This window comes from Hemiscyllium ocellatum, chromosome 34 (genome assembly GCF_020745735.1).
Source record: "Hemiscyllium ocellatum isolate sHemOce1 chromosome 34, sHemOce1.pat.X.cur, whole genome shotgun sequence".
Taxonomy (NCBI): domain Eukaryota; kingdom Metazoa; phylum Chordata; class Chondrichthyes; order Orectolobiformes; family Hemiscylliidae; genus Hemiscyllium; species Hemiscyllium ocellatum.
Window position 1 is genome coordinate 41,384,080 of NC_083434.1, and position 24,327 is coordinate 41,408,406.

General features: G+C 39.9%; 1 protein-coding gene across 5 annotated transcripts in view; it reads right to left on the reverse strand.

Moving 5' to 3' along the window:
• The window catches only part of relch (RAB11 binding and LisH domain, coiled-coil and HEAT repeat containing), a 94,180-nt gene that overhangs the window by 38,937 nt on the left and 30,916 nt on the right, over positions 1-24,327 (reverse strand). For 3 of the 5 annotated variants that reach the window (XM_060849968.1, XM_060849967.1, XM_060849972.1), the window contains exons 5-11: positions 23,214-23,327; positions 21,744-21,941; positions 20,692-20,783; positions 19,721-20,056; positions 16,020-16,095; positions 13,624-13,719; positions 13,456-13,479 (exon numbers count right to left, since the gene is read on the reverse strand). In XM_060849968.1, coding sequence (XP_060705951.1) covers positions 13,456-13,479; positions 13,624-13,719; positions 16,020-16,095; positions 19,721-20,056; positions 20,692-20,783; positions 21,744-21,941; positions 23,214-23,327 — 936 coding nt within the window. The remainder of the gene's footprint in view (positions 1-13,455; positions 13,480-13,623; positions 13,720-16,019; positions 16,096-19,720; positions 20,057-20,691; positions 20,784-21,743; positions 21,942-23,213; positions 23,328-24,327) is intronic. The other 2 variants (XM_060849971.1, XM_060849969.1) reach the window with 1 other exon arrangement.

A 24,327-nucleotide genomic window follows, 5' to 3' on the forward strand; every position in this document is an offset into this window, starting at 1 on the left:
TTTATATACAGCTAGGGTTTTTTTAAATCTATAAAAAAAACATTGACATTTCTTCACTCAACAGGTTATTTAGGTCCAGTGTTCTGAGTTTCATCATCAGTAACAGAACTCCTGCAATTCTCCTCCTGAAGCATGACTTGGTGTTTTTTTTCTAAAAACTGATTTCTGATCTTTTTCCAGTGCTCCAATGAAGTAGTGATCATTAGACTGTTACTGAGTGATTTATTTTCCTGCTTGCCGAATTTTCTGCAAATTCTCAGATGCTGAACTTGTTAGCTTCTCTTTTCAGTGCATTCTTTCTTACTTTATAACTGTGACCAGACTCCAAAATCACTTAACTGGCTGCAAAACAACGTCAGGCTGCCCGAGACACTGAAGGGCATGACAAATGCAGATTCGTTCTCTCATTCTTTTACACTGAGCTTTCCCAAATTACAGAACCAATTGTTAGCCTTTGAGTGACTCATCACACAACAAAAGTTGCTTTATTTCTATGTATTGCCACACCTCTAGATTTCTATTGCTGAACATTTGGTAAAACATCCATATTTCTTCCAATACTAACACTGCTTCAGAAATGCAGCTTCCACTTTTGTGCTAAATGTTTCCTTCCAAACAACAATTTATTTTCCTAAAGGGGCCTACGTCCATCCAGGTCAAATACACACCAGTCTTGAGCAATCTGTTGCTGCAACATTTTTGGACAAGATTCAAGAATATCTTCTTTGCCTGCTAGAAGACTCCTTTTCCTCCCTCATTGTAATTTTAGCACCTTTCTCCAGTTATGACTAGCTCCCCTGTGGGACAAAGGGCTGTCCTGTTGTGAATAAATTGGGTCATAGTTTCTGGAGTTTAAAAGAATAAGAGGCAATCTCAATGAGAAATGCAGGATTCTGAAGGGGCTTAATTCGGTAGACTCAGTGTTCTTTTCTCCTGGGAACCTAAAACATGGTTAGGAGGAGCTCAGCCAGCTAAGGGGCCTATTATTTAAGACAAAAACGAGGAGAAATTATTTCACTCAAATGTTGTGAATCCTCAGAATTCTCTAATCCAAAGGATTGTGGATGTTCCATTGCTGAACACATTGAAGGATAGGTCAGACAGATTCTTCACCTTTCAGGGATTTATGGAAATGAGGAACAGCTGGAAAACTGGAGTTCAGCCCCCAAATCAGCCACAATTGTACTGAATTACAGAATAGCTCAACAGGCTGAATGGTCTACTGGTGTTCTTATTTCTCATGTTTTTGTCAATTCCTTAGTCCCTTTTAATCTCCAAATATCACAATTGACATAGATTGTTTCCACTTACAAAAATAAGCAACAGGAGCTGGACTAACCCATACACCCTTCAACAAGGTCATTGTTGATCATCTTCTATGATTCCACTTTCTCATTCTGCCCTCATTTCTCTTGCCCTTAAAAAAAACACCTTTGTCACAAAGATGCACAAGACTAACCATTCCAAGTTGTCTTGGGTAGAGAATTCTATGACCGTTTGAGTGAATACATTTCTCTACTTCAGCAGTAGACAGTGGTCCCTTTATTTGGTGCAAAAACAGAAAATGCTGGAAATACTCAGCAAGTCAAGCCAAATGTGTGGAGTGAATCAGAATAAGTATTTACCAGAACCTCCTTTAGAGACTGTGACCCTAAGTTTGAATCTCCCCAGCCAGGGAAATCCTTCCTTCAGCGTATACCCTATCAAGCTAACTAAGAATTTTATATATTTCATTTAGGTCATTGCTAATTCTTCTAAACTCCAGACAATAAAGGTTAAGATTGCTCAACCTCTCCTCTTCAGACGATCCTTTCATCCAGAAATCAGTCTCTTCGTTGCACTCCCTCTGAGTCAAGTCAACACACACTACTACAGGTGTGGTCTCATCAATGCACTGCTTAACTGTAGTAAGACTTCTATACTTCAGTGAGTGAAGATATCAAACCAGAAAAGGTCCAAAGAAAATTCCAGAGTTTGGGCACGATAGCTGGACAGTATTCTGGATAAGACTGAAGAGTGAAAGGCATTTACCGGTGATTAAGACCATACATGCTTGACAACACACAGATATCATAACCAGGGTTCAGTTTAAGGTGGCTATGTAGCTTCATGCTTAAAATTGATAAAGTTTGAGATATTCATAAACAAACTAGTTGTTAAAAATAAAGTTCACATAGGTAGCCTTTGAATGTAGATTAAAAAAATCAAAATTACCAGTTTTAGCTACATTACATATACAATTTTATACAAAACTCACGTTATAGCACATGCTCAGTGGAGGTTAAAAAAGTTAACGCAGAATTCTTAAGCAAAACAAAAACCCAAAATAGCTCATTATAAAACAGCTGAAGTGTAGGCCTGGAGCAAAAAAAGACAACATTTAACGAGATGCTGAACACCAGTGGACAAAGCCTTACTTACTCCACTTTTTCATATCTTTAATTCTTCTCACTAATTCCTCATTGAGAGACTTTAGGAAGAACACTGGACTAGAAACCAGTGGAGACCATTTATCAACAGAATGTGTCCACCATTACAGGTAAGGCCTGATCTGCAATTTTACTTATCGCCTGCATGCTCATGGACAACTAGGCATGGACAATAAATGCTGGCCAGTGACACCTTTGTCCCATGCATTAAAGAAAAATCATCATATCCTGATAATTCTGGTCAGCTCTGAAATTCTCAATTGACTCTTCTAATCACACCAATGTTTTGGGGGAGCATAGGTGGAGGGAGTGGGTTTCATGTGAAGGAGAGAAAGCTAAAGGTTTCCATAACACTTTGAAGAATTGCTTCTCAATGTTGCCCCAAGTGACCAAACTCTAACATTTCTGCTCCTTGTTCTGGACTCTCCTACCTGAGGATATTGTTATTCTTAATCAAAACAGATCTCATAAATGCTAAATACTTCAACTAGCTTAACCCTGAATCTTCTAAATGCTAGGGATGAAGACTAGACTACAATCCTGGCCTCAATTCAACTCACTTCACCCAGACAAAAAAGTTAAAGATGTTGCTGAGGTTGGAGGTTGAGTTATAGGGAGATGAATAGGTTGGGGCTGTTTCCTTGGAGTGTTGGAGGCTGAACGGTGACTCTGTAGAGGAGCTATTCACTCTGTCCATGCCCAAGTCTTTTTCCCAGGGTAGGAGAGTCCAAAACTAGAGGACATAGGTCTAATGTGAAAGAGGAAAGATTTACAAGGGACTTATGATGCAGCCTTTTCATGCAGAGGGTGGGGCACGTGTGGAAGAGCTGCTGGAGGAAGTGGTGGAGGCTGGTAAAATTACACAGCATTTAAAAAGACATCTGGAGGGGTACATTAATAGGAAGGATTCAAGAGGGATATGGGTCAAATGCTGGCAAATGGGACTCGATCACTTTAGGATAATCTGGTAGGCGTGGACGAGTTGGACTGAAGGGTCTGTTTCCATGCTATATAACTATCATTCTGATGAATCTGTGTACCGAGGTCAATAAAGCCTCTCTTGACAGAATGCCCAGAACTGAATCCCTTGCTCTAATTGTGCTCTGCTCAGAGCTTGAAATAACAAACCCCATTTCTATTCTTTTGGATACTAGCACCCAGATAAAGGCCATTATTCCATTAAGCCTTTACAATGTGTTTTGTATTTAACAACACCCGCCTTTCACTGAACTCAAATTATTTAGATCAGTCAAAATGGTAGAACCTTAAGCAGCATTAATCATCATTAGTAAATTGAAATTAAAATAAAATTGTCCATTCATTAAAACAAGATCAGCAAATAAACTGATAAAAAGCTGCCTAATTTGTATAAGAATTTCAATTCATGCTCGACTCAACTGTTTTTAACGTGCACTGTAGTTTTAGTACACAAGATTTGGCAATGATTCAATCGGCTGATCAAATTTGATAAGCTCTTCCATTAAAGTCAGTCACTGGTCCAAGAATCTGCCACAAGGTTACAGGTATGTGTTTTGTCCAAACATAACATAAAATATATTATTCTTTATTTCTTCTACTACAGGTTTTCTCAAATTAATTTAGGTTTTTACGAAGTCACAATGACTAGGGGTTTTAAGCCGACATTAGCCTAACACTCATTTGTGTTTGGGAGAGGAGTTACAGGGTATTATCTGCAGTAATTTGAGAGGACAAGATGGAATGTTGCATTTGACTCTTCTTCCTTGTACAACTATAACTACAAACTGCAATTTTACTAAAAAACAAAACAACCTTGGTAAGGCAACTTATGGCAAGACTTGTACATTTAATGATAGGCTCCTGGGGAGTATTTCTGAACAAAGACATCTTGGGGTGCAAGTTCATAATTCTTTGAAAGTGGAGTCACAGGTAGACAGGGTAGTGAAGGCAGCGTTTGGTAAGCTTTCCTTAATTGGTCAATGCATTGAGCACAGGAGTTGGGATGCCATGTTATGGCTGTAAAAGAGATATTAATTACACTACTTTTGGAATACCACATTCAATTCTGGTCTCCATGCTATACGAAAGATGTTGTTAAATTTGAAAAAGATTCAGAAGAGATTGACAAGGATGCTGCTGGTGTTGACAGGTTTGAGCTAGAGAGAGAGTTATAGGCTGGGCTATTTTCCCTGGAGCGTCAGAGGCTGAAAGATGACTTTTTATAGAGGTTTATAAACCTATGATGGGTATGATAAGGTGAATAGTCAAGGTCTTTTTCCCAGGGTAGGGGAGTCCTAAACTAGATGACACAGGTTTAAGATGAGAGGGGAAAGATTTAAGAGACTGAAGGCCAACTTTTTCACTCATAGGTTGGGCCGTAACTGAAATGAACTGCCAGAGAAGATGGTGGAGGCTGGCACAATTACAATATTTAAAAGGCATCTAGATGGGCACATGAATAGGAAGGGTTTAGGGAGATATGGGCCAAATGCGGGCAAACTAGACTAGATTAATTTAGCATATCTGGTCAGCATGGACAGGTTGGACAAAAGGGTCTGTTTCTGTGATTTACAACTCTATGACTCTATATCTTACAACATTCTCATGCTCCGCCTACACATTTTCAAAGGCGGTACAAGCAGTCCAATTTAAAACTGTCCATTTCAGTTCAGTGCCATGAGATTATCAGGACCAGAAATCTCATTGAGCCTCTCAAGATTTGCTGTTAATGCTGTTTACTGCAGTACCTTCCCTGACCTGATTGGCGTGACCCTTTCCTGGCCCAGACTAGAGGCTGCCAGTGATCCCTTTTTGTGTCACAGGGAGGTTTGTGAAAATAAAGCCAATATCACCCCGAGGGGTATTGGCTATATTTCTCACCTGTTCGAGAAACTGTCCTTGAATCTCATTTCCTACCTCCAGTCTGGTCTCAAACTCATGCATCAGTCATTCTTTCCATCCCTGGTTTCACCATTAAGCTCCACCGTTTAGTTTGATGTCCCCCCCTCCAGTTCCATTTTCTCTCATAGCTCATTCTATTAATTTTGGTTCAACTGCTGAACATCATCAGGATCATTAGTGAGAGACAAAATACCTTGAGAGTATAAGGCAGCAATATAATAAAGGAGCTGAAAACAAACTCAGTGTGAATCTCAAGTGAATTCAAATTAATTACAAATCCTCAAAAATAACTACATAAAATTAATTGTCTTGTTTTTCCTTTTCCTAGCCTTCATTTTCTGTTCATTATCTTGATTGTCTATTTTTTATTTCTATTCAATTTAAAGTTGTCACTTCAACTTGATCCAAGATGTACGCTGCAGTAGGATCTGTATCACACAGAATGATCAAAATCCCAATTTTACAGTTACATTTCCCAACAGTCATGTTGGAGGTGGACTTATTTTATTGTGAGAAATAGATCTTTCAGCCAATTTTATCAAAAGTAAGAACCTTAAGCTACTGGAGGGATTGGACTCAAATTTTCTAGACTGTTGGTAGATTGAATTCAATGTAGAAATTTAGGAGTGCTTGACATGGAGACAAAACAACATAGGCCTGTAAAAATCAGAGGGAAAACAGGTGCTTGGAAAATTTCAGATCTATTTAATTGACAGTAATCAAAAATTACCATAATAATGAAAATGACTAAAGTAAATCAGATGATGGGATATGTATCTAAAGGTCTATATAGACCCCTTGCTGTGATGTAATCCTGAAACTTTGTAAATTGGATGCAACATTAATTAGAATACCATTTACCGTCTTGGTTACTGCAGCTGTTGAAAAGCAGCAAAATCGAGCAACAAGAATGGTTAGGGCAATGGAAGGGTCGGATTAAAATGGACCAATGACACAAACTGCTCTTAATGAAAAAGGAGAAGATACAGAGGGGAGACAATTGCTGTCTTTAGAATTCGAAGGGTACTGCAACTGAAGGCAATGCCGTAAACACAACATGGTTAAAGGAGATAAAAAGAGGTCTGGCTCATCATTAGGTGACAGACTAACAGGGAATCCTAAAATAAGCTTTTGCAGGACCATTAACTGAACTGGTGAATAATGCCTTCTGAATAAGATGAAGTGATGGAAAATCAAATGGGGAAGATTGCAGAGTTAGTTCCTTTCTTACGAAGTAACCACTACAATCTACAAATGATGGATATGGATTGCTGTAGTTCGAGCCAAATGAAGTCACGGGTTTGGTGCTGGAAAAGCACAGACCAGGCAGCATCTGAGGAACAGGAAAATCGACGTTTCAGACAAAGGCTCTTCGTAAGGAATGAGGCTGGGAGTCTTGGGGATGGAGAGATAAATGAGGTAAGGTAGCTGAGAGTGCAATAGTGGATGGAGGTGGTGGTAAAGTGATAGGTCGGAGGGGAGGGTGGAGTGGATAAATGGGAAGAAAGATGGACAGGTGGAACAGCGGTGCTGAGCTGGAAGGCTGGAACTGGGATTAGGCGTCGGATGGTGAGGGAGTGGTGATGGAGGTGGCCAAGGACCTACATGTCTGCGGTGGAGTGGGAGGAGGAGTTGAAGTGTTCAGCCACAGGGCTGTGGGGTTGGTTGGTGCAGGTGTCCAGAAGATGCTTTCTGAAACGCTCTGCAAGTAGGCGTCCTGTCTCCCCAAGGTAGAGGAGACCTCACCCGGATACAGTAAATGACATGTGTGGAAATGCAGGTGAAACTTTGATGGATGTGGAAGGCTCCTTTGGGGCCTCGGATGGAGGTGAGGGGGAAGTTGTGGGCACAGGTTTTGCAATTCCTGCAGTGGCAGGGGAATGTGCCGGGAAGGGAGGGTGGGTTGTTGGGGGGAGTGGACCTGATGAGGTAGTTGCAGAAAGCGGATAGGGGTGCGGAGGGAAATATATCCCTGGTAGTGAGGTATGTTTGTAGGTGGTAAAAATGGTAGAGGATGATGTGATATATAGGGAGGTTGGTGGGGTGGATGGTGTGGACGGGGGAAATTCAGTCCATGTTGGGGTTGGAGGGGTGGGGGCTCGAGGGCAGAGGTAGGGGAAGTGGATGAGAGGCGCTGGAAGGCATCATCAACCACGTGGGAAGAGAAATTGAGGTCTTGAAAGGAGGAAGCCATCTGGTGTGTTTTGTGGTGGAACTGGTCCTTCTGGGAGCAGATGCTGTGGAGGTGGAGGAACTGGGAATATGGGATACATTTTTACAGGAGGTAGGGAGGAGGTGTAAATGAAGTCACATCATGGGGAACTCAAAAATGAAATTAAAATGTTGTACAAAATATGTAGAATGAAAGAGTGTGATTTTGATTAATGTTCAACTGGTTTAAGTGCAGAAACAGCATATAGTATTACAGAGAACAGACGTAAAGCATCTATTTCGCTCCGCAATCCCAACTCCATTCAATCAGGGGTATTAAGGACTCATCCACTCACCACCATTCTGACCAACTATGAAGACAATTTAAATGAACAATATCCTTCCTGAAAACTGCCAACAGATGCCTGGCTACTTGCACCAGAATGTTAATAACACTCAACTTAGTGTTTCAACATTCTGCAACTGAGGATTACTTCTCCAATGGAAATACCTACTTTTCTTTTAAAATAGGTGATTTGTTGATGTGAACTTTTAGGTATTATGTAGTAATGATGAAGTTATCCCAATAACTGGGATTTATTTACAGATGAAGCACATGTAAACACCAGCCAAAACAATAAATATTGATGCCATCTAGTGGTAAACTTCACAGCAGCAATTACAGGTATCAAAGATGTACCAGGTTTGGATGTACTTACTATGATTTTGGTATTCCTTGCCCTCATCTTCAACCCCACCTGCATCCATATACAACAGATCACTTACCGTCTAAAGGCCATTCATCCCATCATGTTTGTGCTGGCTGAACAAACTGCCCATTCTAATCCTACCTTCCAGCACCTGTCTTGAGCAGGCCACAGCATTTCAGGTGCAGATCCAAGCTCCTTTTAATGAGTTAGGGGTTTCCACCACAACCACTGAACTGGGCAGCAAATTCAAGACCACCCTATTGGTTAAAAAGGTAATCCTTTTATTGTAATCTTATACCTGTGGTCCCAAGTAACATACCTCTCTGCTTTAGGTAAAGGATGTACATGCCCCCACTTTATTGAAGCCTTCATTATTTTGTACACCTCAGCTTCCGCTGTTCTCAGGAAAAAAACCTAACCTCTCTCGTCTTTCCTTGTAACTTTCAAGTTCCGGCGACATTGTTGTAAACCTCCTCTGTACTATCTCCAAAACAATTATGTTCTTCCTGTAATGTCATAACCAGAACTGTACACAAAACATCAGCTGAGACCTCATAGTTCCAGCATTACGTCCCTGCTCTTGTATTCAATACTTTGCCCAATGAAGGGAATCATCCCAAATATCTTCTTTTTCACTACCTGTCTGTCCCCAACACCTCCAGGGGCCTGTTGGCATATACTCCATGATCTCTCATTTCCTTCACCCCTCTCAACATCCTCCCATTTATAGTGGATTGTTTGCCTCATTAAATGCATTGTTTCACATTTCTTCAGATCAAGTTCCATCTATCACTTTTCCACCGACTCGATCAAATTCCTGATGCATTCCAGAGTAAACAGCCACTCTCTTGACTATCAATAAGATTACCAATTCTTGGATTGTTTGCATATTTCCCAATCATGCCTTCCACATTTAAGTCTAAATCTTCATTATGTATCACAAACAGCAAGGGACCCAAACTGAACACCAAACTCATCTTCCATTTGCAAAAGAAAACCACAACAGATCCGTTCACATTTATCCTGTTTCCTGTCACTGAGGCAATTTTGGATCAAGATTGCCACATTCCTCTTTATCTCATGTTCTTTACTTGTCCTTAATCATCTGAAAAGTCAAAAGCATAATATCCATCTTGATAACACCCACTGTTACTCCTTGTTATTTCTTCAAAAAAATTGAAGTTAGTAAGACACGAACTTCCCTTAACAAATTCGTGCTGATTATCTCAGCTGAATCGATGCCTCTCCAAGTACATTATCTTCTCTCGCAATATTGACTTCAATAATTTGGCTTTACCCGTCACACCTCTTTAAACGATAGTTCCAGTGTGATGTCACTAATTTTTTCTTTCTAATGTCCCAAAATGATCTTTCCCTCTGCAACACTTCTACCCCAACCTTTAACCTTACCCAAAAATCCCAGCCAAGACAACTTCCAATGCAACTGATGTAGATTGACCATTAATTGCTAGTTATGAGTGACATTTACTGCCTCTAGACTAGTACTGTAGAACCCTAGGAAAGTGATCTGGGGACATGGATTTGAATCTCACTAATGGGGAAAAGAAAGTGAAATTTGATTTCAACAATAATCTGCATTAAAAAGCTGGTCTAATGGTAACCATGTAGCCACATTTTTTTTCAAACAATCCACAATCTAGTCTTTAGGTGCAAGAGCAGGCCATTCATCCCTTTGAGGCTGCTACACCATTTGGAATGGACAGGCAGGAGGCTGAAAGACCACAGCAAGCCAGGTAGCATCAGGAGGTGGAGAAGTTGACATTTCAGGTGCAACACTTCTTCAGGACTGGCTTGCTGTGCTCTTTCAGCCTCCGGCCTGTCTATTTTGGATTCCAGCATCTGCAATTTCTTTGTCTCACACCATTTAATAATGATCATGGCTAGTCATCCAACTCAGCTCTCTGTTCCCACTTTCTCCCTGTTCCTTGTGATCCCCCCTTAGCCCCTAGAATTACATTGAACACCTTCTTGAAAACATGCAATGTTTACATGACTTTCTGTGGCAGAGCAGACCACAGGCTCGCAATTCTCTGGTGAAGAAATTGCTTTCCATTTCAGTCATAAATGGTCTACCTGTATCCTAAAATGATTCTGACTTTGTGGTCATTGGGAACAGCCTTCCTATATTTACTTGGTTTGATCCTGTTAGATTTTTATCTGTTTCTGTTAGGGTGGCATGGCGGCTCAGTGGTTAGCACTGCTGCCTCACAGCACCAGGGTCTCAGGTTCAATTCCTGCCTCAGACAACTGTCGAGTCTCACACACAGCAATGATAGTTTTGCTCAGCAATCCATACTGATACATGGTCACGTGCATTTCTGGCATTTATTATGCTCATGGTGTGGTTAACGAGATGTGATTATTCCTGTTGTGAATTCACAAGAGGCAGCAAGTTGTGGTATCACACAAGTCTTTCAGGTAATTAATACAAGCACCAGCAACTGACTAGACTGTTGCATTTGCAAACTACTTAAAATCATTGGCAGGAACAGAGTGCTGACCTAACTGTGGAGGTACTCAACTTGTACTTACAGGCAATTTATGGTACAAGATCAGTGCCAATAAACCCACGTGACCACAGTACAGTCAGAGCAGACTGCGCATATTGTAGAAATGTCAATTGGTGCACTATTCAGCTTCATGCAAAATCTCTCTATGCAAGAATTTACCAGTTAGTGCATAATTCATATCTGATTTGCCATCAATCACTCAAAGAAGCACATTAGCTCACAATTTCCCACATTGAACCTGACCCGATTTGATCCAGATACAAGCACTTTACTCTGTTTACTGTCCACTTCTATTAATCCCAATATTCCTTTTGTCATCTACAATTTCCATTGATGCCCTGTGACCACAGATCATTTGCACAATCAATACAAATAATGGACTGCTGTGGGACTTTGTTGTTAAAATTCCTCTGTTCCAAAAAAAAAATCTATTAACCACCAATGTGTTTCCTCTTTCAACTTCCTATACTGCAATGTTTCCTTTCAAATCAAATACTTGAATTTCATCAACAAGGCTCTCATTTGGCAAAATATCAAATGCCTTTTGAAAATGCATATGTGGCCTATTGCATACCTTTTAACAGTCCACTGCATTATTTTCTCGAAGAGCACTATCCAGATTACCAGACCCAGTGTACTATTTAACAAGTTTATGGCATCAGATCACAATTCATTTAGTTCTTTCTTGTAAGCATTGGTTTTAACTTGCAGATTGGTTCCAGAGATTAGACACTGTTGGTGTCAGACTAGTAGGCCTATTGTTGCTTGCTTTATCCCCTCATGCCATGTATACTACCATCCTGTCCTCTGGAGCAACTTTCATATCTAAGAACATTGTGGTTATATCCTCTTCAATTTAATGATCCTCAGCAAGCTATAAGGCATACCATCTGAGTCTAAAGCCTTTTTCACTTTAAAACCACCAACATGGTAAGGCTCTTTTAAGCAGTGGTAATGTCCCTGTCTGAGCCAGGAAGCCTCCTTTCAAGACCCGCCTGCTCCAGGAGGTGTGCAATAAAATCTCTGAACAGGTTGATTAGAAAATAAATGAAGCCATTCAAGGAAATAAAATAACAGAAAAAAAACACCATCATATCATTTAAAACTCATTACTGTCATTATTACATTGCTGTTTTTGGGATCTTGCTGACCTTCCTTCCTCCCTCTCCCTTCCATGGCCACAACTTTGACTACGCTTAATCTGCTAAATGCTCCACCTCATCGTAAATGCTTTCATTCTCGCTGTAAAATTATTCGCCATGAATGGAGGCAAAACATTAATTTGTCCTCTGCGGTTGCTTCATTCTTTCCTCAACTTGCTTCGCCCCCTGGTTATCCTGGGAAATTAGGGTCGGTTGCTACAGTCACCAACGACATATATCCTGTGACATGCCAACTATGTGCTAATTTTACTTTGTTTCCATGTTTATCTTAATAAAGCACAACCGCACATGAGGGAACACTTGCGGAAAAGTTGTTATCAGTTGTTTATAAATGTCAACACTCCAACTCCTAGGGAAACTGAAAAAACAACCCACCTATTTAGATAACTACTGGTTAATCTACTCCAGCTTCAAAGAGATGCAACACTTTATCCCCAAATTTGTTGCATCAGGCTGAAGAAGTAAAACAAAGAGACATGCTGGAGAAAAAAAAGCATGCTTCGAAATACAAGGTTCAGGCCTTTGAACAATAGAGCCACATGCTAACAATTTCAGAGTGTGCACCAGCATTGGTTCGCCTGGACACTAATAGGATTACAGTTTACCTCAAAAATGTATTCCAGAGTGCAAAACTAATCCCAAGATCCTTCTTCAACTCTCAAAATAAGGCCCTCGCTGTCTCTGAACTTGATACCTTCATCTTGAACAATCCCATGGAATGAAGGCTTTGAAGCAGAGGTGTAGGATAATGGGGTCAGAGATTCAACTTGAAGAGGACACTACTGTTATCTGTCCATTGTCTGTTAAGAATGCATGAAAGGGTGATGAATCTGGTGGCAAGGCCACAGAGACAGTGGTGGGGGCTGGACAGGAAAAGTAACACAAAAATACTGGTTGAAATAAATCAAATGAGATTAAATTTTTACTCTTCAACAGCAAAAGGGGAGGCAATGGCCCAGTGGTATTATCACTAGACTGCGAATCCATAAACTCAGCTAACATTCTGGTTACTGAGAATCAAATTACGAATTCAATAAGGAATCTTGAACTAAGAATGTAATCATGACCATGAAACCATTGTCAATTCAGGGAAGGAAATGGTTATCCTTAACTGGTCTAACTGACACATGACTCCAGACCCACAGCAATGCGGTTGACTCATAACTGCCCACTGGACAATTAGGGATGGGCAATAAATGCTGACCTAGCCAGAGACACTGAGATCCCAGGAGTGAATTTAAAAAACCTACAAGAAAACACTATAAGCGGGTTTACTCCCAACATTGTTAACAATTTCAGTGAATTCTGTTTGAAATAACCAAAATCCACACTGTAAAAGATGCGAGGATGACACCATCTGCATTAGCTTCCTCACAGTCAGCCTCACACTAAAGTTAGAGTTTTAGGAGTTAAAGAAATCTACTCACTAAAAAGGCAAAACACTTCGTGAAATGACCATTAGAATATTAGTAGAATTAAATGGGTTAACCTGAGGCTTTTAATTCACCAAAGCTGCAGCAAAAAAATATAAAGACTGTAGCAGCAATAATGGAGGAAGTCTGTTGGATACCTTGAGGTCTTCTTAACTCACCTGACAGAGATGTATAACCATTTTCTAGGATCAGAAATGCAAGTACAAGAGTAAGTTTATAACACAGGCTTGCACCAGAATACAGAACAGGAGTGAGGTAAGAGAGAAAATGAAAGCATGATAAAATCTTTGTAACTGCACTTATAAAAAATAATTCTTTTCTCTTACTTCTCGTTTCGCTAACAGCACGTTCGGCACTATGTGTGGTAGACATCGTCCCAACATCAGCATTACACATTGTTCACTATCTGCGATTCGAGAAACCTGGACAAAAAGGTAAATACACTTTACTTATGAAACTCTTTGCACAGATCTGTTGTTTAAAATTGTGCTTTCATTGCAAATTGGCAAAATAAAATTGAAAATAAAAACACATGGTCAGAGTCATAATTTTCTGAAATGATGGTGTCACCACCATGATATCACTAACTGACCAGCTTCACTTCATACCCATCAAGAGCTGTGGAATTATCTTCTCAATAAAGCACCCAAGGACCTTTAAGATGGTCTATCCATTACTGTACTCAGGTGCAAGTGCAAGGGCTCCTCATGGCTTACTAACTAGTTCAACATGTCCAATGTCTCCTCAGTTTCACAAGTTAAATTTTCCCCATTAATAGCAAATTCATCCATACTTCAAAGTGCTCTGTTCGGGTTTGGAAGCTACCTTGTCATTCAACGGTAGAGGTCTCAAATCATGTACATCATTTTTCCGTGTGAAACTGTGAACAGGGACAAGAACACAGCTTTCATTGGGAGAGTACTGGATTAATGTTCCCTGAAAACCTTCTTATCCTTCTTGCTCACATTTTGCTTTGAAATGGGAGTAAACATGCAAGATAGATCAGTGCAGCACTTGCTGACCCTATGTACAGAACACGCGAACCAAAATTCTGAGAGCCTTGCTTGTTTCTTATCTGTACAACAGGCATTCAATGCATAATTGGAAAATAAAGAAGACCACAGAATCCCTGCAGTGTGGAAAGAGGCCATTCAGCCCATCAAGTCTCACCAATCCTCTAAAGAGGATCCCATCCAGATCCAGACCCAGCACCCCCACACACCTCCCCCCACCCTATTCCAGAATCCTACATTTATCACTATTACATGATATTGACAGAATGCAGAGCTGAGCTGAGAAATGGCAGATGGAGTTCAACCTGGATAAATGCGAAGTGACCCATTTTGGAAGGTCGAATTTGAATGCTGAATACAGGGTTAAAGACAGGATTATTGGCAGTGCAGAGGAGCCGAGGGATCTTGGGGTCCACATACATTGATCCCTCAAACTTACCACCCAAGTTGATAGGGTTGTTAAGAAAGCATATGGTGTTTTGGCTTTCGTTAACAGGGGGATTGAGTTCAAGAGCCGTGAGGATTTGCTGTAGCTTATAAAACCCTAGTTAGACCACACTTGGAATACTGTATTCAGTCCAGGTTGCCTCATTATAGGAAGAGTGTAGATGCTTTAGAGAGGGTGCAGAGGAGATTTACGAGGATGCTGCCTGGACTGGAGGGCTTGACTTTTGACTTATGAACAGAGGTTGAGCGAGTTTGGACTTTTCAACACTGGAGAGGAGGAAGAGAGATGACTTGATAGAGGTGTACATGGTACTGAGAGGCACAGAGAGTAGATAGCCAGAGATTTTCCCCAGTACAGGAATGGCTGTCGAAAGGGGTGACTGGAGGAAGCTATAGGGGAGATGTCAGAGGTAGGTTCTTTACGCAGAGAGTGGTGGGTGCATGGAATGCACTCCAGAGGTGGTAGTAGAGTCAGAGACATTAGGGACATTTAAGCAATTGCTAGACAAGCACATGGATGGCAGTAAATTGGAGGGATGTGGAGGTTAAGTTAATTTTAGATGATGGTAAGTGTTCGGCACAACATCGTGGGCCGAAGGGCCTGTATTGGGCTGTACTGTTCTATATTGTAATCCACTTAGTCTGTATATGTCTGGGCACTATGGGTATTTTGGAATGGCCAATCCATCTAATCCGCACATTATTGGACTGTGGGAGGAAACTGGGACATCCAGTGGAAACCCACGGAGACACGGCAAGAATGTGCAAGCACCACCCAGACAGACGCCCAAGGCTGGAATCTAACCCAGGCCGCTAGTGCTGTGAGGCAACAGTGCTAACCACAGCCATCACGCCACGTATAAACAGGAAGTGAAAAACGGAACCCACCTTCCATGCAAGTATTCACTGTGTATACTGGTTTGAAGTTAGTATCCTTCAAAGGATAGTGTATTTTTATTGTGGCTGCATCAAATATAAGGCTCTCTCCTGAAAATTGGATGCCTCCAATCTCCAACTGAAAGCTACCACAAATCATTAACTATCAATAATAGAAAAAGAGGCATTTAGCATCAGTCAACCTACTGTGAACTGACAAGTGAACAGTAGGAGTGAAATGGTATAGGACAGTCTCACAAACAGCAAGCTGCAGAAATTAAGATTCAAATGACGGCTACTATATTTAACATATTATACAGGGATCTGATTCTAAAGATTCCAGAGTACACACTTTAGGTGTGCATAATTTTGAATCAAGAGTTTACCTCTGCACCCAAGCGACTGCCAGTTGCCATACGGCAAAAGGACATCAATGCTTGATGAAATGCAGGTGATAACGTCCTGTAAAAAATATCAAACAAAATTTTAGAATTGGGATTTTTACTGTGTACAATTACAATATGCTTAATAAAACCCATCATAAGCAGTTTAATGGTCAGCTATTCTTGGGTACATCTCACCTTGCTCTTAGCTCATCCCAAGTGTAAAAACTTGTAATTAATGTTACAGTTAAAGAGCAGTCATGATCATCAAGCTCAGGATGAGAGATAGAGCCAAGTAACTTCCAATGAAAAATCTACTTAATTCTTTTTCAGATGGTCTTCATTTCACTAGCGAAGAGGAAAAATCATGTTGCACCCTATTGAAAAATTTACTATAAGACCACATCATCCAAGATTCATGATGTTGACTGTCATTTTAAAAATTAACTCATGGGATATGTCACAGCATCAACAGTAATAATTTATTTCTAATTGCCAAAATGTGGTGGCGAATGGCCTTCCGGGAATTGCTGCAGTCATGTGGTGAAGGGGAACGGTCTGTGTTTTTAGATAGGGAGCTTCAGGATTGTGTTTCAGTAAGAAGGAATAGCAATAACACACTAGTTGACATGAGACTCAGAGCTGAAGTTGGAGATGGTGGTGTCTTTATTCCATCAGGGAGTAGAGATTCCGGGTTTGAGAGGTACTGTTGAAGCTTTGGTGAGTTGTTGCAATGTGCATCTCGCTGACAGTACACACGGAGCAGTGCTGGGGAATACGGAGGTATAGTGCGCAATGTTCAAGCTGGCTTCTTTATCTTGGGTGGGGCTGAACTTCACGAGGGGTGTTGGAATTGCACTCATGCAAATATGTGAAGACTATTCCATCACACTCCCGAATTGATGTTGACGTGCCGGTGTTGGACCGAGGTGGATATGGTCAGAAGTCACATGATGCCAGGTTATAGTCCAACAGGTTTATATGAAACCACAAGCTTTCATACTGCTGCTCCTATATCCGGTGAAGTCAGCTGATGAAGAGGTAGTGTCTCAAAAGCTTGTGATTTCAAATAAACTTGCTGGACCATAACCTGGTGTCAAGTGACTTGTTACCTACTCTTGAGATGTGCAGTGTAGAGAGTGGACAAGCTTTGAGGACTCAGGAGCTGATACTTAACACCAAATTTCTAGTCTCTGATACTTATTAAATTGGTCCAGCTATGTCTGTGGTTACCCTCAAGCTATTGATGCAGATGGATTAGCAAAGGGAGTTGGTTCAATTCTGTTTTGTGATGCTCATGATGTGGCATTTAAGTGGCAAGTAACATTCATTAGCCCAACTTAGGATGTTGTACAGGTTTAGTTGAATATAGGCACTGAACATTTCATAACTAGAGGAAACGGAACTGAACACTGTGGAGTCATCAGTTAACTTTCTCACTTCTGAATCTACAATGGAGGGTAAGATTACCAGTCAGACTTCAGAAAAGTTGTCACGGTCTGGAATTACTGCGGCAAAGGCTTGGGCTGAGAGGATTAGCTTTCAGTAGCTACAACCAAATTTTCTTTTTGCTCTTTTAGAAAAGACCAATATCTCTCTCAGCATTGTTATATGCCGCAGGATTAGAATCCAATGTTAAAATCAACACAAGCCACAATCAGTGTCTCTTGTCGACAAATGATCATAAGGTTCACTACACTGGTCAAGGGTATGAAGGGACGTTCAAGTAGAATGGGCTTGTACTCATTAGTATTTAAGAAGTAGTCAACTGAATCCAAACATACAAGATCCTTAGAGGGCTCAACAGGGTTGATCCAGAGATGTTGTTTCTGCTCATGGGAGATTCTAAGACCAGAGTAAGAAGCTGCCCATTTAAGACAGAGATGAACTTCTTTCACTCAGAGGGTAGCCAATCTGCAAATCTTTACCATGGAGGGATGTAGAGGCTGCATGGTTCAAGGCTGAGATAGACAGATTTTGAGTAAGCAAAGGAATCAAGGGATATGCAGAAAAGGCAGGAAAATGAAGCTGAGGATCATCAGAGCAGACACAAATGGGCTGATTGGCGACTTCAGCTCTGACATCTTACAGCCTTATGATCAGAAAGATGAAAGAAAAATAAAAAAAAGGACTTAATTTATATATTCTTTCACAAACTTGGAATGTCCTGAAGCTCCTTAAGCAAATTAAGTATTTTTGGAGGGTCATCACTATTGTAATGTCAGCAATGCAGCAGTCAACTGGTACACCAGCAGTGAAATAAATAATAAGACACTTGTTCGACCTCAGCTGGAGTACTATGTACAGTTGTGGGCACCACCTATTAGAAGAGATATGATTTCATTGGAGACTGCAGAAGTGATTTACAGGAATAGTTCCAAAATGAGAAACTTTAGTTTTAAGGACAAGATTGGAAGTCATATGCTTAAGAAGCAAGGGTGATGTTAAAAAAAAAATTTTCACAGCGTAGTAAGGGTAAAGAATGCACTGCCTAGAAATGAGATGGAGGTGGCTCAATTGAGACAATTAAGAGGGGCATTGGATGATTATTTGGATAGAAATAGTGTATAAGGATATGGGGAGAAAGCAAGAGATTGGCATTTGGTAATGGTGCTTGTTTGAAGAGGCAGGGCAGGCGTGATAGGCCATACAACTTTCAGGCATTGTTTGATGGATGAATCTTGACAAGATGTTCATTGTCCTTCTTTGATTGATGCCATGTAATCTCTTACATCGGACCTAAGGGGCCAGTTGTTATTTTCAAAGGTGACACCTCTAACAGTGTAGCACACCTTTAATACTGTGCTGCAAATTCCAACTTAGATTATTTCCTCAAGTCACCGGAACGGGACTTGACCCCTTAATGCTTTGACACAGCAGTGAGTGTGTGACCAGTGAGCCAAGGGAGCAAAAACACACTACTCCCTATTTACCCCTCCAAACAAAAGAAAAGCAAAACCAAATTCACCACCTGTGAATGTTCAGCTGTGTTACATTCAGTGATATTTACTACTGACACTTAACCATTTGCGAGTAATGATTTCGCTCCAGAATATGAATAAGTGAAAACTTTAAACTGTGAATGGTAATTACTTTTGTCTGGATAGTCATCATTGCAATATCCTGAGTATGTATGATTAAACTTTCACTGCTCCTTTAGCTCAACAGTCACACCCCTTATCCAAAACAAAAATTCAGTAGAGAAGCATATAACAAATCTCAAAGATCTGGAAACCAAATTGCTGACCCACTTGAAGCATTCGAGGATTATAGGACAAGTGCTTGCAATTGCTCAGATCTATTCAGAACCCAGCATATTATGGTTCCTGGGATAGCAAATTTTTACATAATCACTTGCTCTAACTGTGATGAACATGTGTGAAAAGTACTAGATAAATTTGACAATACAGAAAGTGCAGCATGGATGATGATAGCTTTCACAAGTAGTTTAAAGTTTCTACTGATGTATTTTACTGATTTTCTAAGAGTCCTTTCCTGATGATAGTGAACAGTAATCCAAAAAGATGCTCAATGATTAAGCATAACAAGCAGATTAACAGCTTGTCAAAATAGATTTCTTCCAAAATTGGAGATGAGATCAATATACATGAAAGCAAACCAAATAAAAGAGATGCATAACATATTATTCCTATGAATCAGATCAATGGCATGTTATTCCATTGGCACTTACAACAGCAACTGACCTGTTTGGTTTATCAAACTGTACAGGCTCATGAACTGACTTAGTACAAACTATCGCCGGTTCAGTTTCTTTCTTGTTATTTGTCGTTAGTGTTGTTGCTGTAACTGAAGTGACAGAAGGACAGATAGAATCAGTGATAGTGTCTTTTGGGTAAGAAGTGGAGACCTCCTTCTCTTCGCTACAGCTATTCCTTTCAAAACTCCTGATGTCCAGGTACTCCCCGCTATCCACGGGTCGATTCTCAGGCACTTGTTCTGTCATGGCTGGAGAATGCACCATGCTGTCAGTGGTGGTAGGCACAGCAGCTAAGCTCTGCCGCTTGAGGGCTTCTATTTCACTGTTAGAATTAAAATAAAATCAATTACCGGTATAATACAAGAATTTTAACATTCTGTTAAAAAGTTTTTAAACTTTGACTGTGTTGTAAAACCGTGACCACGCAATATGCAATTTCCAAAATGTGGCATGCTCAGTAAAATTTCGTGAAAACTGCTATAACGCAGTAAGCATGCTAGGATCTGTGCAAAAGCATATTCTTGAATCCTAGCATGAACAGATATTTAAGTTCAGCTAACTTTAATACAGGAAAAGAACTGCGTGCAAGTTGGATCGGAAGTTTCATTTTGCCAACTGAGTTAGGTGGAAGTGCAAGGACTTGAGAAATGTTGAACGTTGAGACTAAGTAGACACCATCCGCACATTAGCACTGCTGCGGTTTCGAATGACTAATGTGGAACACATTTGAATACTTTCTCAATTAATCCTAAAAGCTTGCTTCAATTTTAAGCACCAATGATAACTTACAGACCTGCATACAGTGAAAAGAATGGTCAACAAATGAGTGATAAAATGTTCTCTTGTATTAAATCCAGTTTTTGTATTGGAATTTTAAAATGTTCACAGGAGACAGAGTTGAATTTCAGCTAAATTAGACAAAGTGATGACTTCACATTCCTCCACAAACTCTCATACCTCTTAAGCTGTCGGATTTGCAATGAAAGGGATATTTTCTCATTGTTTAAGACATGAAGTTGATCTTGCAGCTCTTGCACTATTTTTGTTTGCTGGAGAAAAATATACATTATATTAACATGTAGAAATCAATTTAATACAGCTTTGCAAAGAGATTCCGTAATGCTATTTTAAGCATACCTTTATCCATTATTTAAGTTTAATCTAAATATTTAAATAGGACATTACCTACTCAAGGGTAAGCATCTTCCAAATCACTTAAAAAACTTTATTTCACAGAAATTCCCCAATTAGAATGTGTAATTGGATTGCTTATTTAGCAATTAGAATGGAGGTGGTGAGGGGGGGGGGGGAAAAAAGATATAAAACGGACCTACAGGTCAACTTTTTCGGGGAGAGGGTGGTGAGTGTATGGAATGAGCTGCTGGAGGAAGCAATGGAGGATGGCACAATGAAAAGGCATTTGGGCGGGTACATGAATTGGAAGGGTTCAGAGAGATACGGGCCAAATGCTGGAAAATTGGATTAGATTAATTTAGGATATCTGGTCAGCATGGATCAGTTTCCATGCTGTGCATGTATAGGACTACAACTAACAGGTAATATCTCGGAATATGAACCAACAGTTCAATGTAAACCTCTACCTTTGGTGAAAACAGCAAGCTAAGTATACAGCACTGCATGGACCTGAACCCACCCTGATCTGCTTGATCCCACAAGACATCAGGTGTAGGGCTACCAAAAGAACATTTTCTCATCTTCACAATGCAAGGTAGCACTGAGTATACTTATACATTTATGCAAGTTACTAACACAAGGGAAACAATTTACTTTTAAACCCTTTCTAAAATAAAGGTGAACATTTCATTTGATTTAATGTTTATTAAATTGCTACCAGCTTAAACTGTATTTCCAAGCCTCAATCTGCTATCCCAACAACATGGTAAATGTAAGAAGCATTGGGATTGAACCATACTGTCACACAGCTGTTCACACAGGTGAACTAGTTTCAAAATGTTGACACTGTTCTGCTCAGTTGAAATTTCTCTCACCGCTTCTAACTGAAGTTGCTGTAACGTGGCTGGTTCTTCGACACTTGGGAGCTCTTCCAAGTCACCCGGCTCCGCTTGAACAGCCACATCCTTCATTTCTTTTGATGAGGTTGTATGGCTGCCGTACTCCCGATACATCTGCAGCAGGTCTGGCGGTTTCGGAATGTTTAATCCAACATCGTCCCACAACTCAAAATCCTAAATAGGTTGAAGAAAAATACTGAAGAATATTTTCCATAGGAGCTTTTCCATCATTATAAATTAAATGCATTACAAAGTATAATATTGATTACACACAAGTACCTTGTGACAAAATAGGAATTTTTAGTACCTAATCTCACAACTCTACAATAACCAGAGGAAAATGTACATGGTCCTACTTTACTGAAGTTTAAAAATGGAGGACCGGTGATGAATCCTCACCTGGATCAGACATCAACTGCAGGGGCTGCGTTCAAGACATTGATTAAATTAAGCACAGACAAAACATTGGCAGGTATTTTAAGCGATCATGTATTTTTCCTTTTCTTGGCGAGTATAAAGTGCAATGGAAGTTAAACTGCTATAACTGCAGCACCAGTTCTGCAACTTGAAGATCAAGTGTTACACATTTTGGCTAACTGTGTGTCATGATGTGCTTCCAAACAGCAACATAAAGTGAATAATAGAATTTTAAAAAGCTGTATTCGCCAAGAGCAGCAGAATAGAAAACACATCCAGATGTTGCAGCCAGAAAACATTGACCTCTCCCTCTCTCTCTTTACAAACAGAAGTTACAGGAAATAAAAAGCAAAAGAGCTTAAAAGAAGTAATTCATATCTGAAAAGACTTATTTTCACTGCTTCCTGAGGGCACCTTTACTATAAAGTATTTAATCCTGTCTTTTTGCACATTACCAGATCTGGAATAGTTTTCTTTCCAGAACATGCTGCTCTCAGAATGGTGTCCCAAAAATACTCATGAACTTATCCTCCAGGCTAAATTCACATTTTGCCAATATGATTTGTCTAATCTACATAGATTGCAATCATACACGATCATTCCTTGCAAAAACCATTATTTTCTTCTTGTATATCCCTTCTGCTAGGGGGCATATAAACGGCTTCCACAAATTACTACTTATATTTACTACTTCAGATCGCCACCCAAACTGATTCTTTATCTTTAGAACTGAGGGCAGCACTCCTATTGCACTAATTTCTCTCTTAATTAACAAAGGTACCTTATCACCTTTTCCCAGGTCCCCGTCCTTCCAAAATGTCATGTACACTTAAATATTCAAATAATTATTTCAAATAATCAGATATAAATGTAGTGGTGATTCTTCCACCAATCATTCTGTTAAGAAATATCATTTAAAGCTTACTGAGAACCTTTATATAAACAAGTGCATTACACATCATAGAAAGAAAACAGTGTTCAAATATTAATTAACGTTTGCTTTTGCATAATGTATACTTGAAATATTACCTGGTCATCATTTTCATCTGAAAAGGTTATTGAGGTGAGTTTGTAATTAATCTTCAATAAATATTCATTCACGAGGAAATTTAATGCTCTTTTTTCAAGAGGTTTAACAGCTTCCTATATATATATAAAAAAGAAGAGTTTGAGCTCAATAAGGCAAAGCATCTAAGAATATTCTGTGAATGGAAAACATCAAGTTATTTCCACAAAACAGGAGACCCTAAAAGTGCTGGATATAGGTTTGCTTGCTGGGCTGGAAGGTCCGTTTTCAGATGTTTCATCACCATACTAGGTAACATCTTCAGTGAGCCTCCGGATGAAGCACTGGTGGTGTAGCCTGCTTTGGGTTTGGGTTTCCTTAGTTGGTGATGCCATTTCCTACGGTGATGTCATTTCCTGTTCTTTTTCTTAGGGGGTGGTAAATGGGATCCAAGTCAATGTGTTTGTTGATAACCAGGTTGATGTTCAGGGAAATGACATCACCACAGAAAATGACGTCACCACAGAAAATGACACCACCAACCCAAGGAAACACAAACGTAAATAGAAATTGGGCTACACCACCTGTGCTTCATCTGGAGGCTCACTGATATTACCTATTATGGTGACGAAATATCTAAAAATGAACCTTCCAGCTCAGCAAGCAAACCTACATCCTGAACCTCAACCTGAGCTACAAATCTTCTCAAAACTTGCTATTTTTAAAGTGCAGAGTTCATTTCTTAAATTTTCAAGTGAGATGAAAGTAGCTAAACAAACTTCACCATTGTACTGACATTAACCTAAAAATCCTTTAGCAGTTATCAAAAACCTTAGAAATATAATTTCACATTCTGATTTCACACTCATATCACTGGGACGTGATTAAAGATAATGACTCATTTCCAAAACAGTAGATTCCTGACATTATTGATTTGTTTATATGAGGATTTTTAAAATTATTCAGGGGATATGGGTACTTATTACCCATCCCTAGTGACCCAGAAGGCATCTAGGAGTCAGTCGCATTCCTGTGAGTCTGCAGTCATAGGCCAGACCAGGAAAGGATGGCAAGTTTCCTTTCTGAAAAGGAATTAGTGAATCAGATAGGTTCCAACAATTGACAATGGTTTTGTGG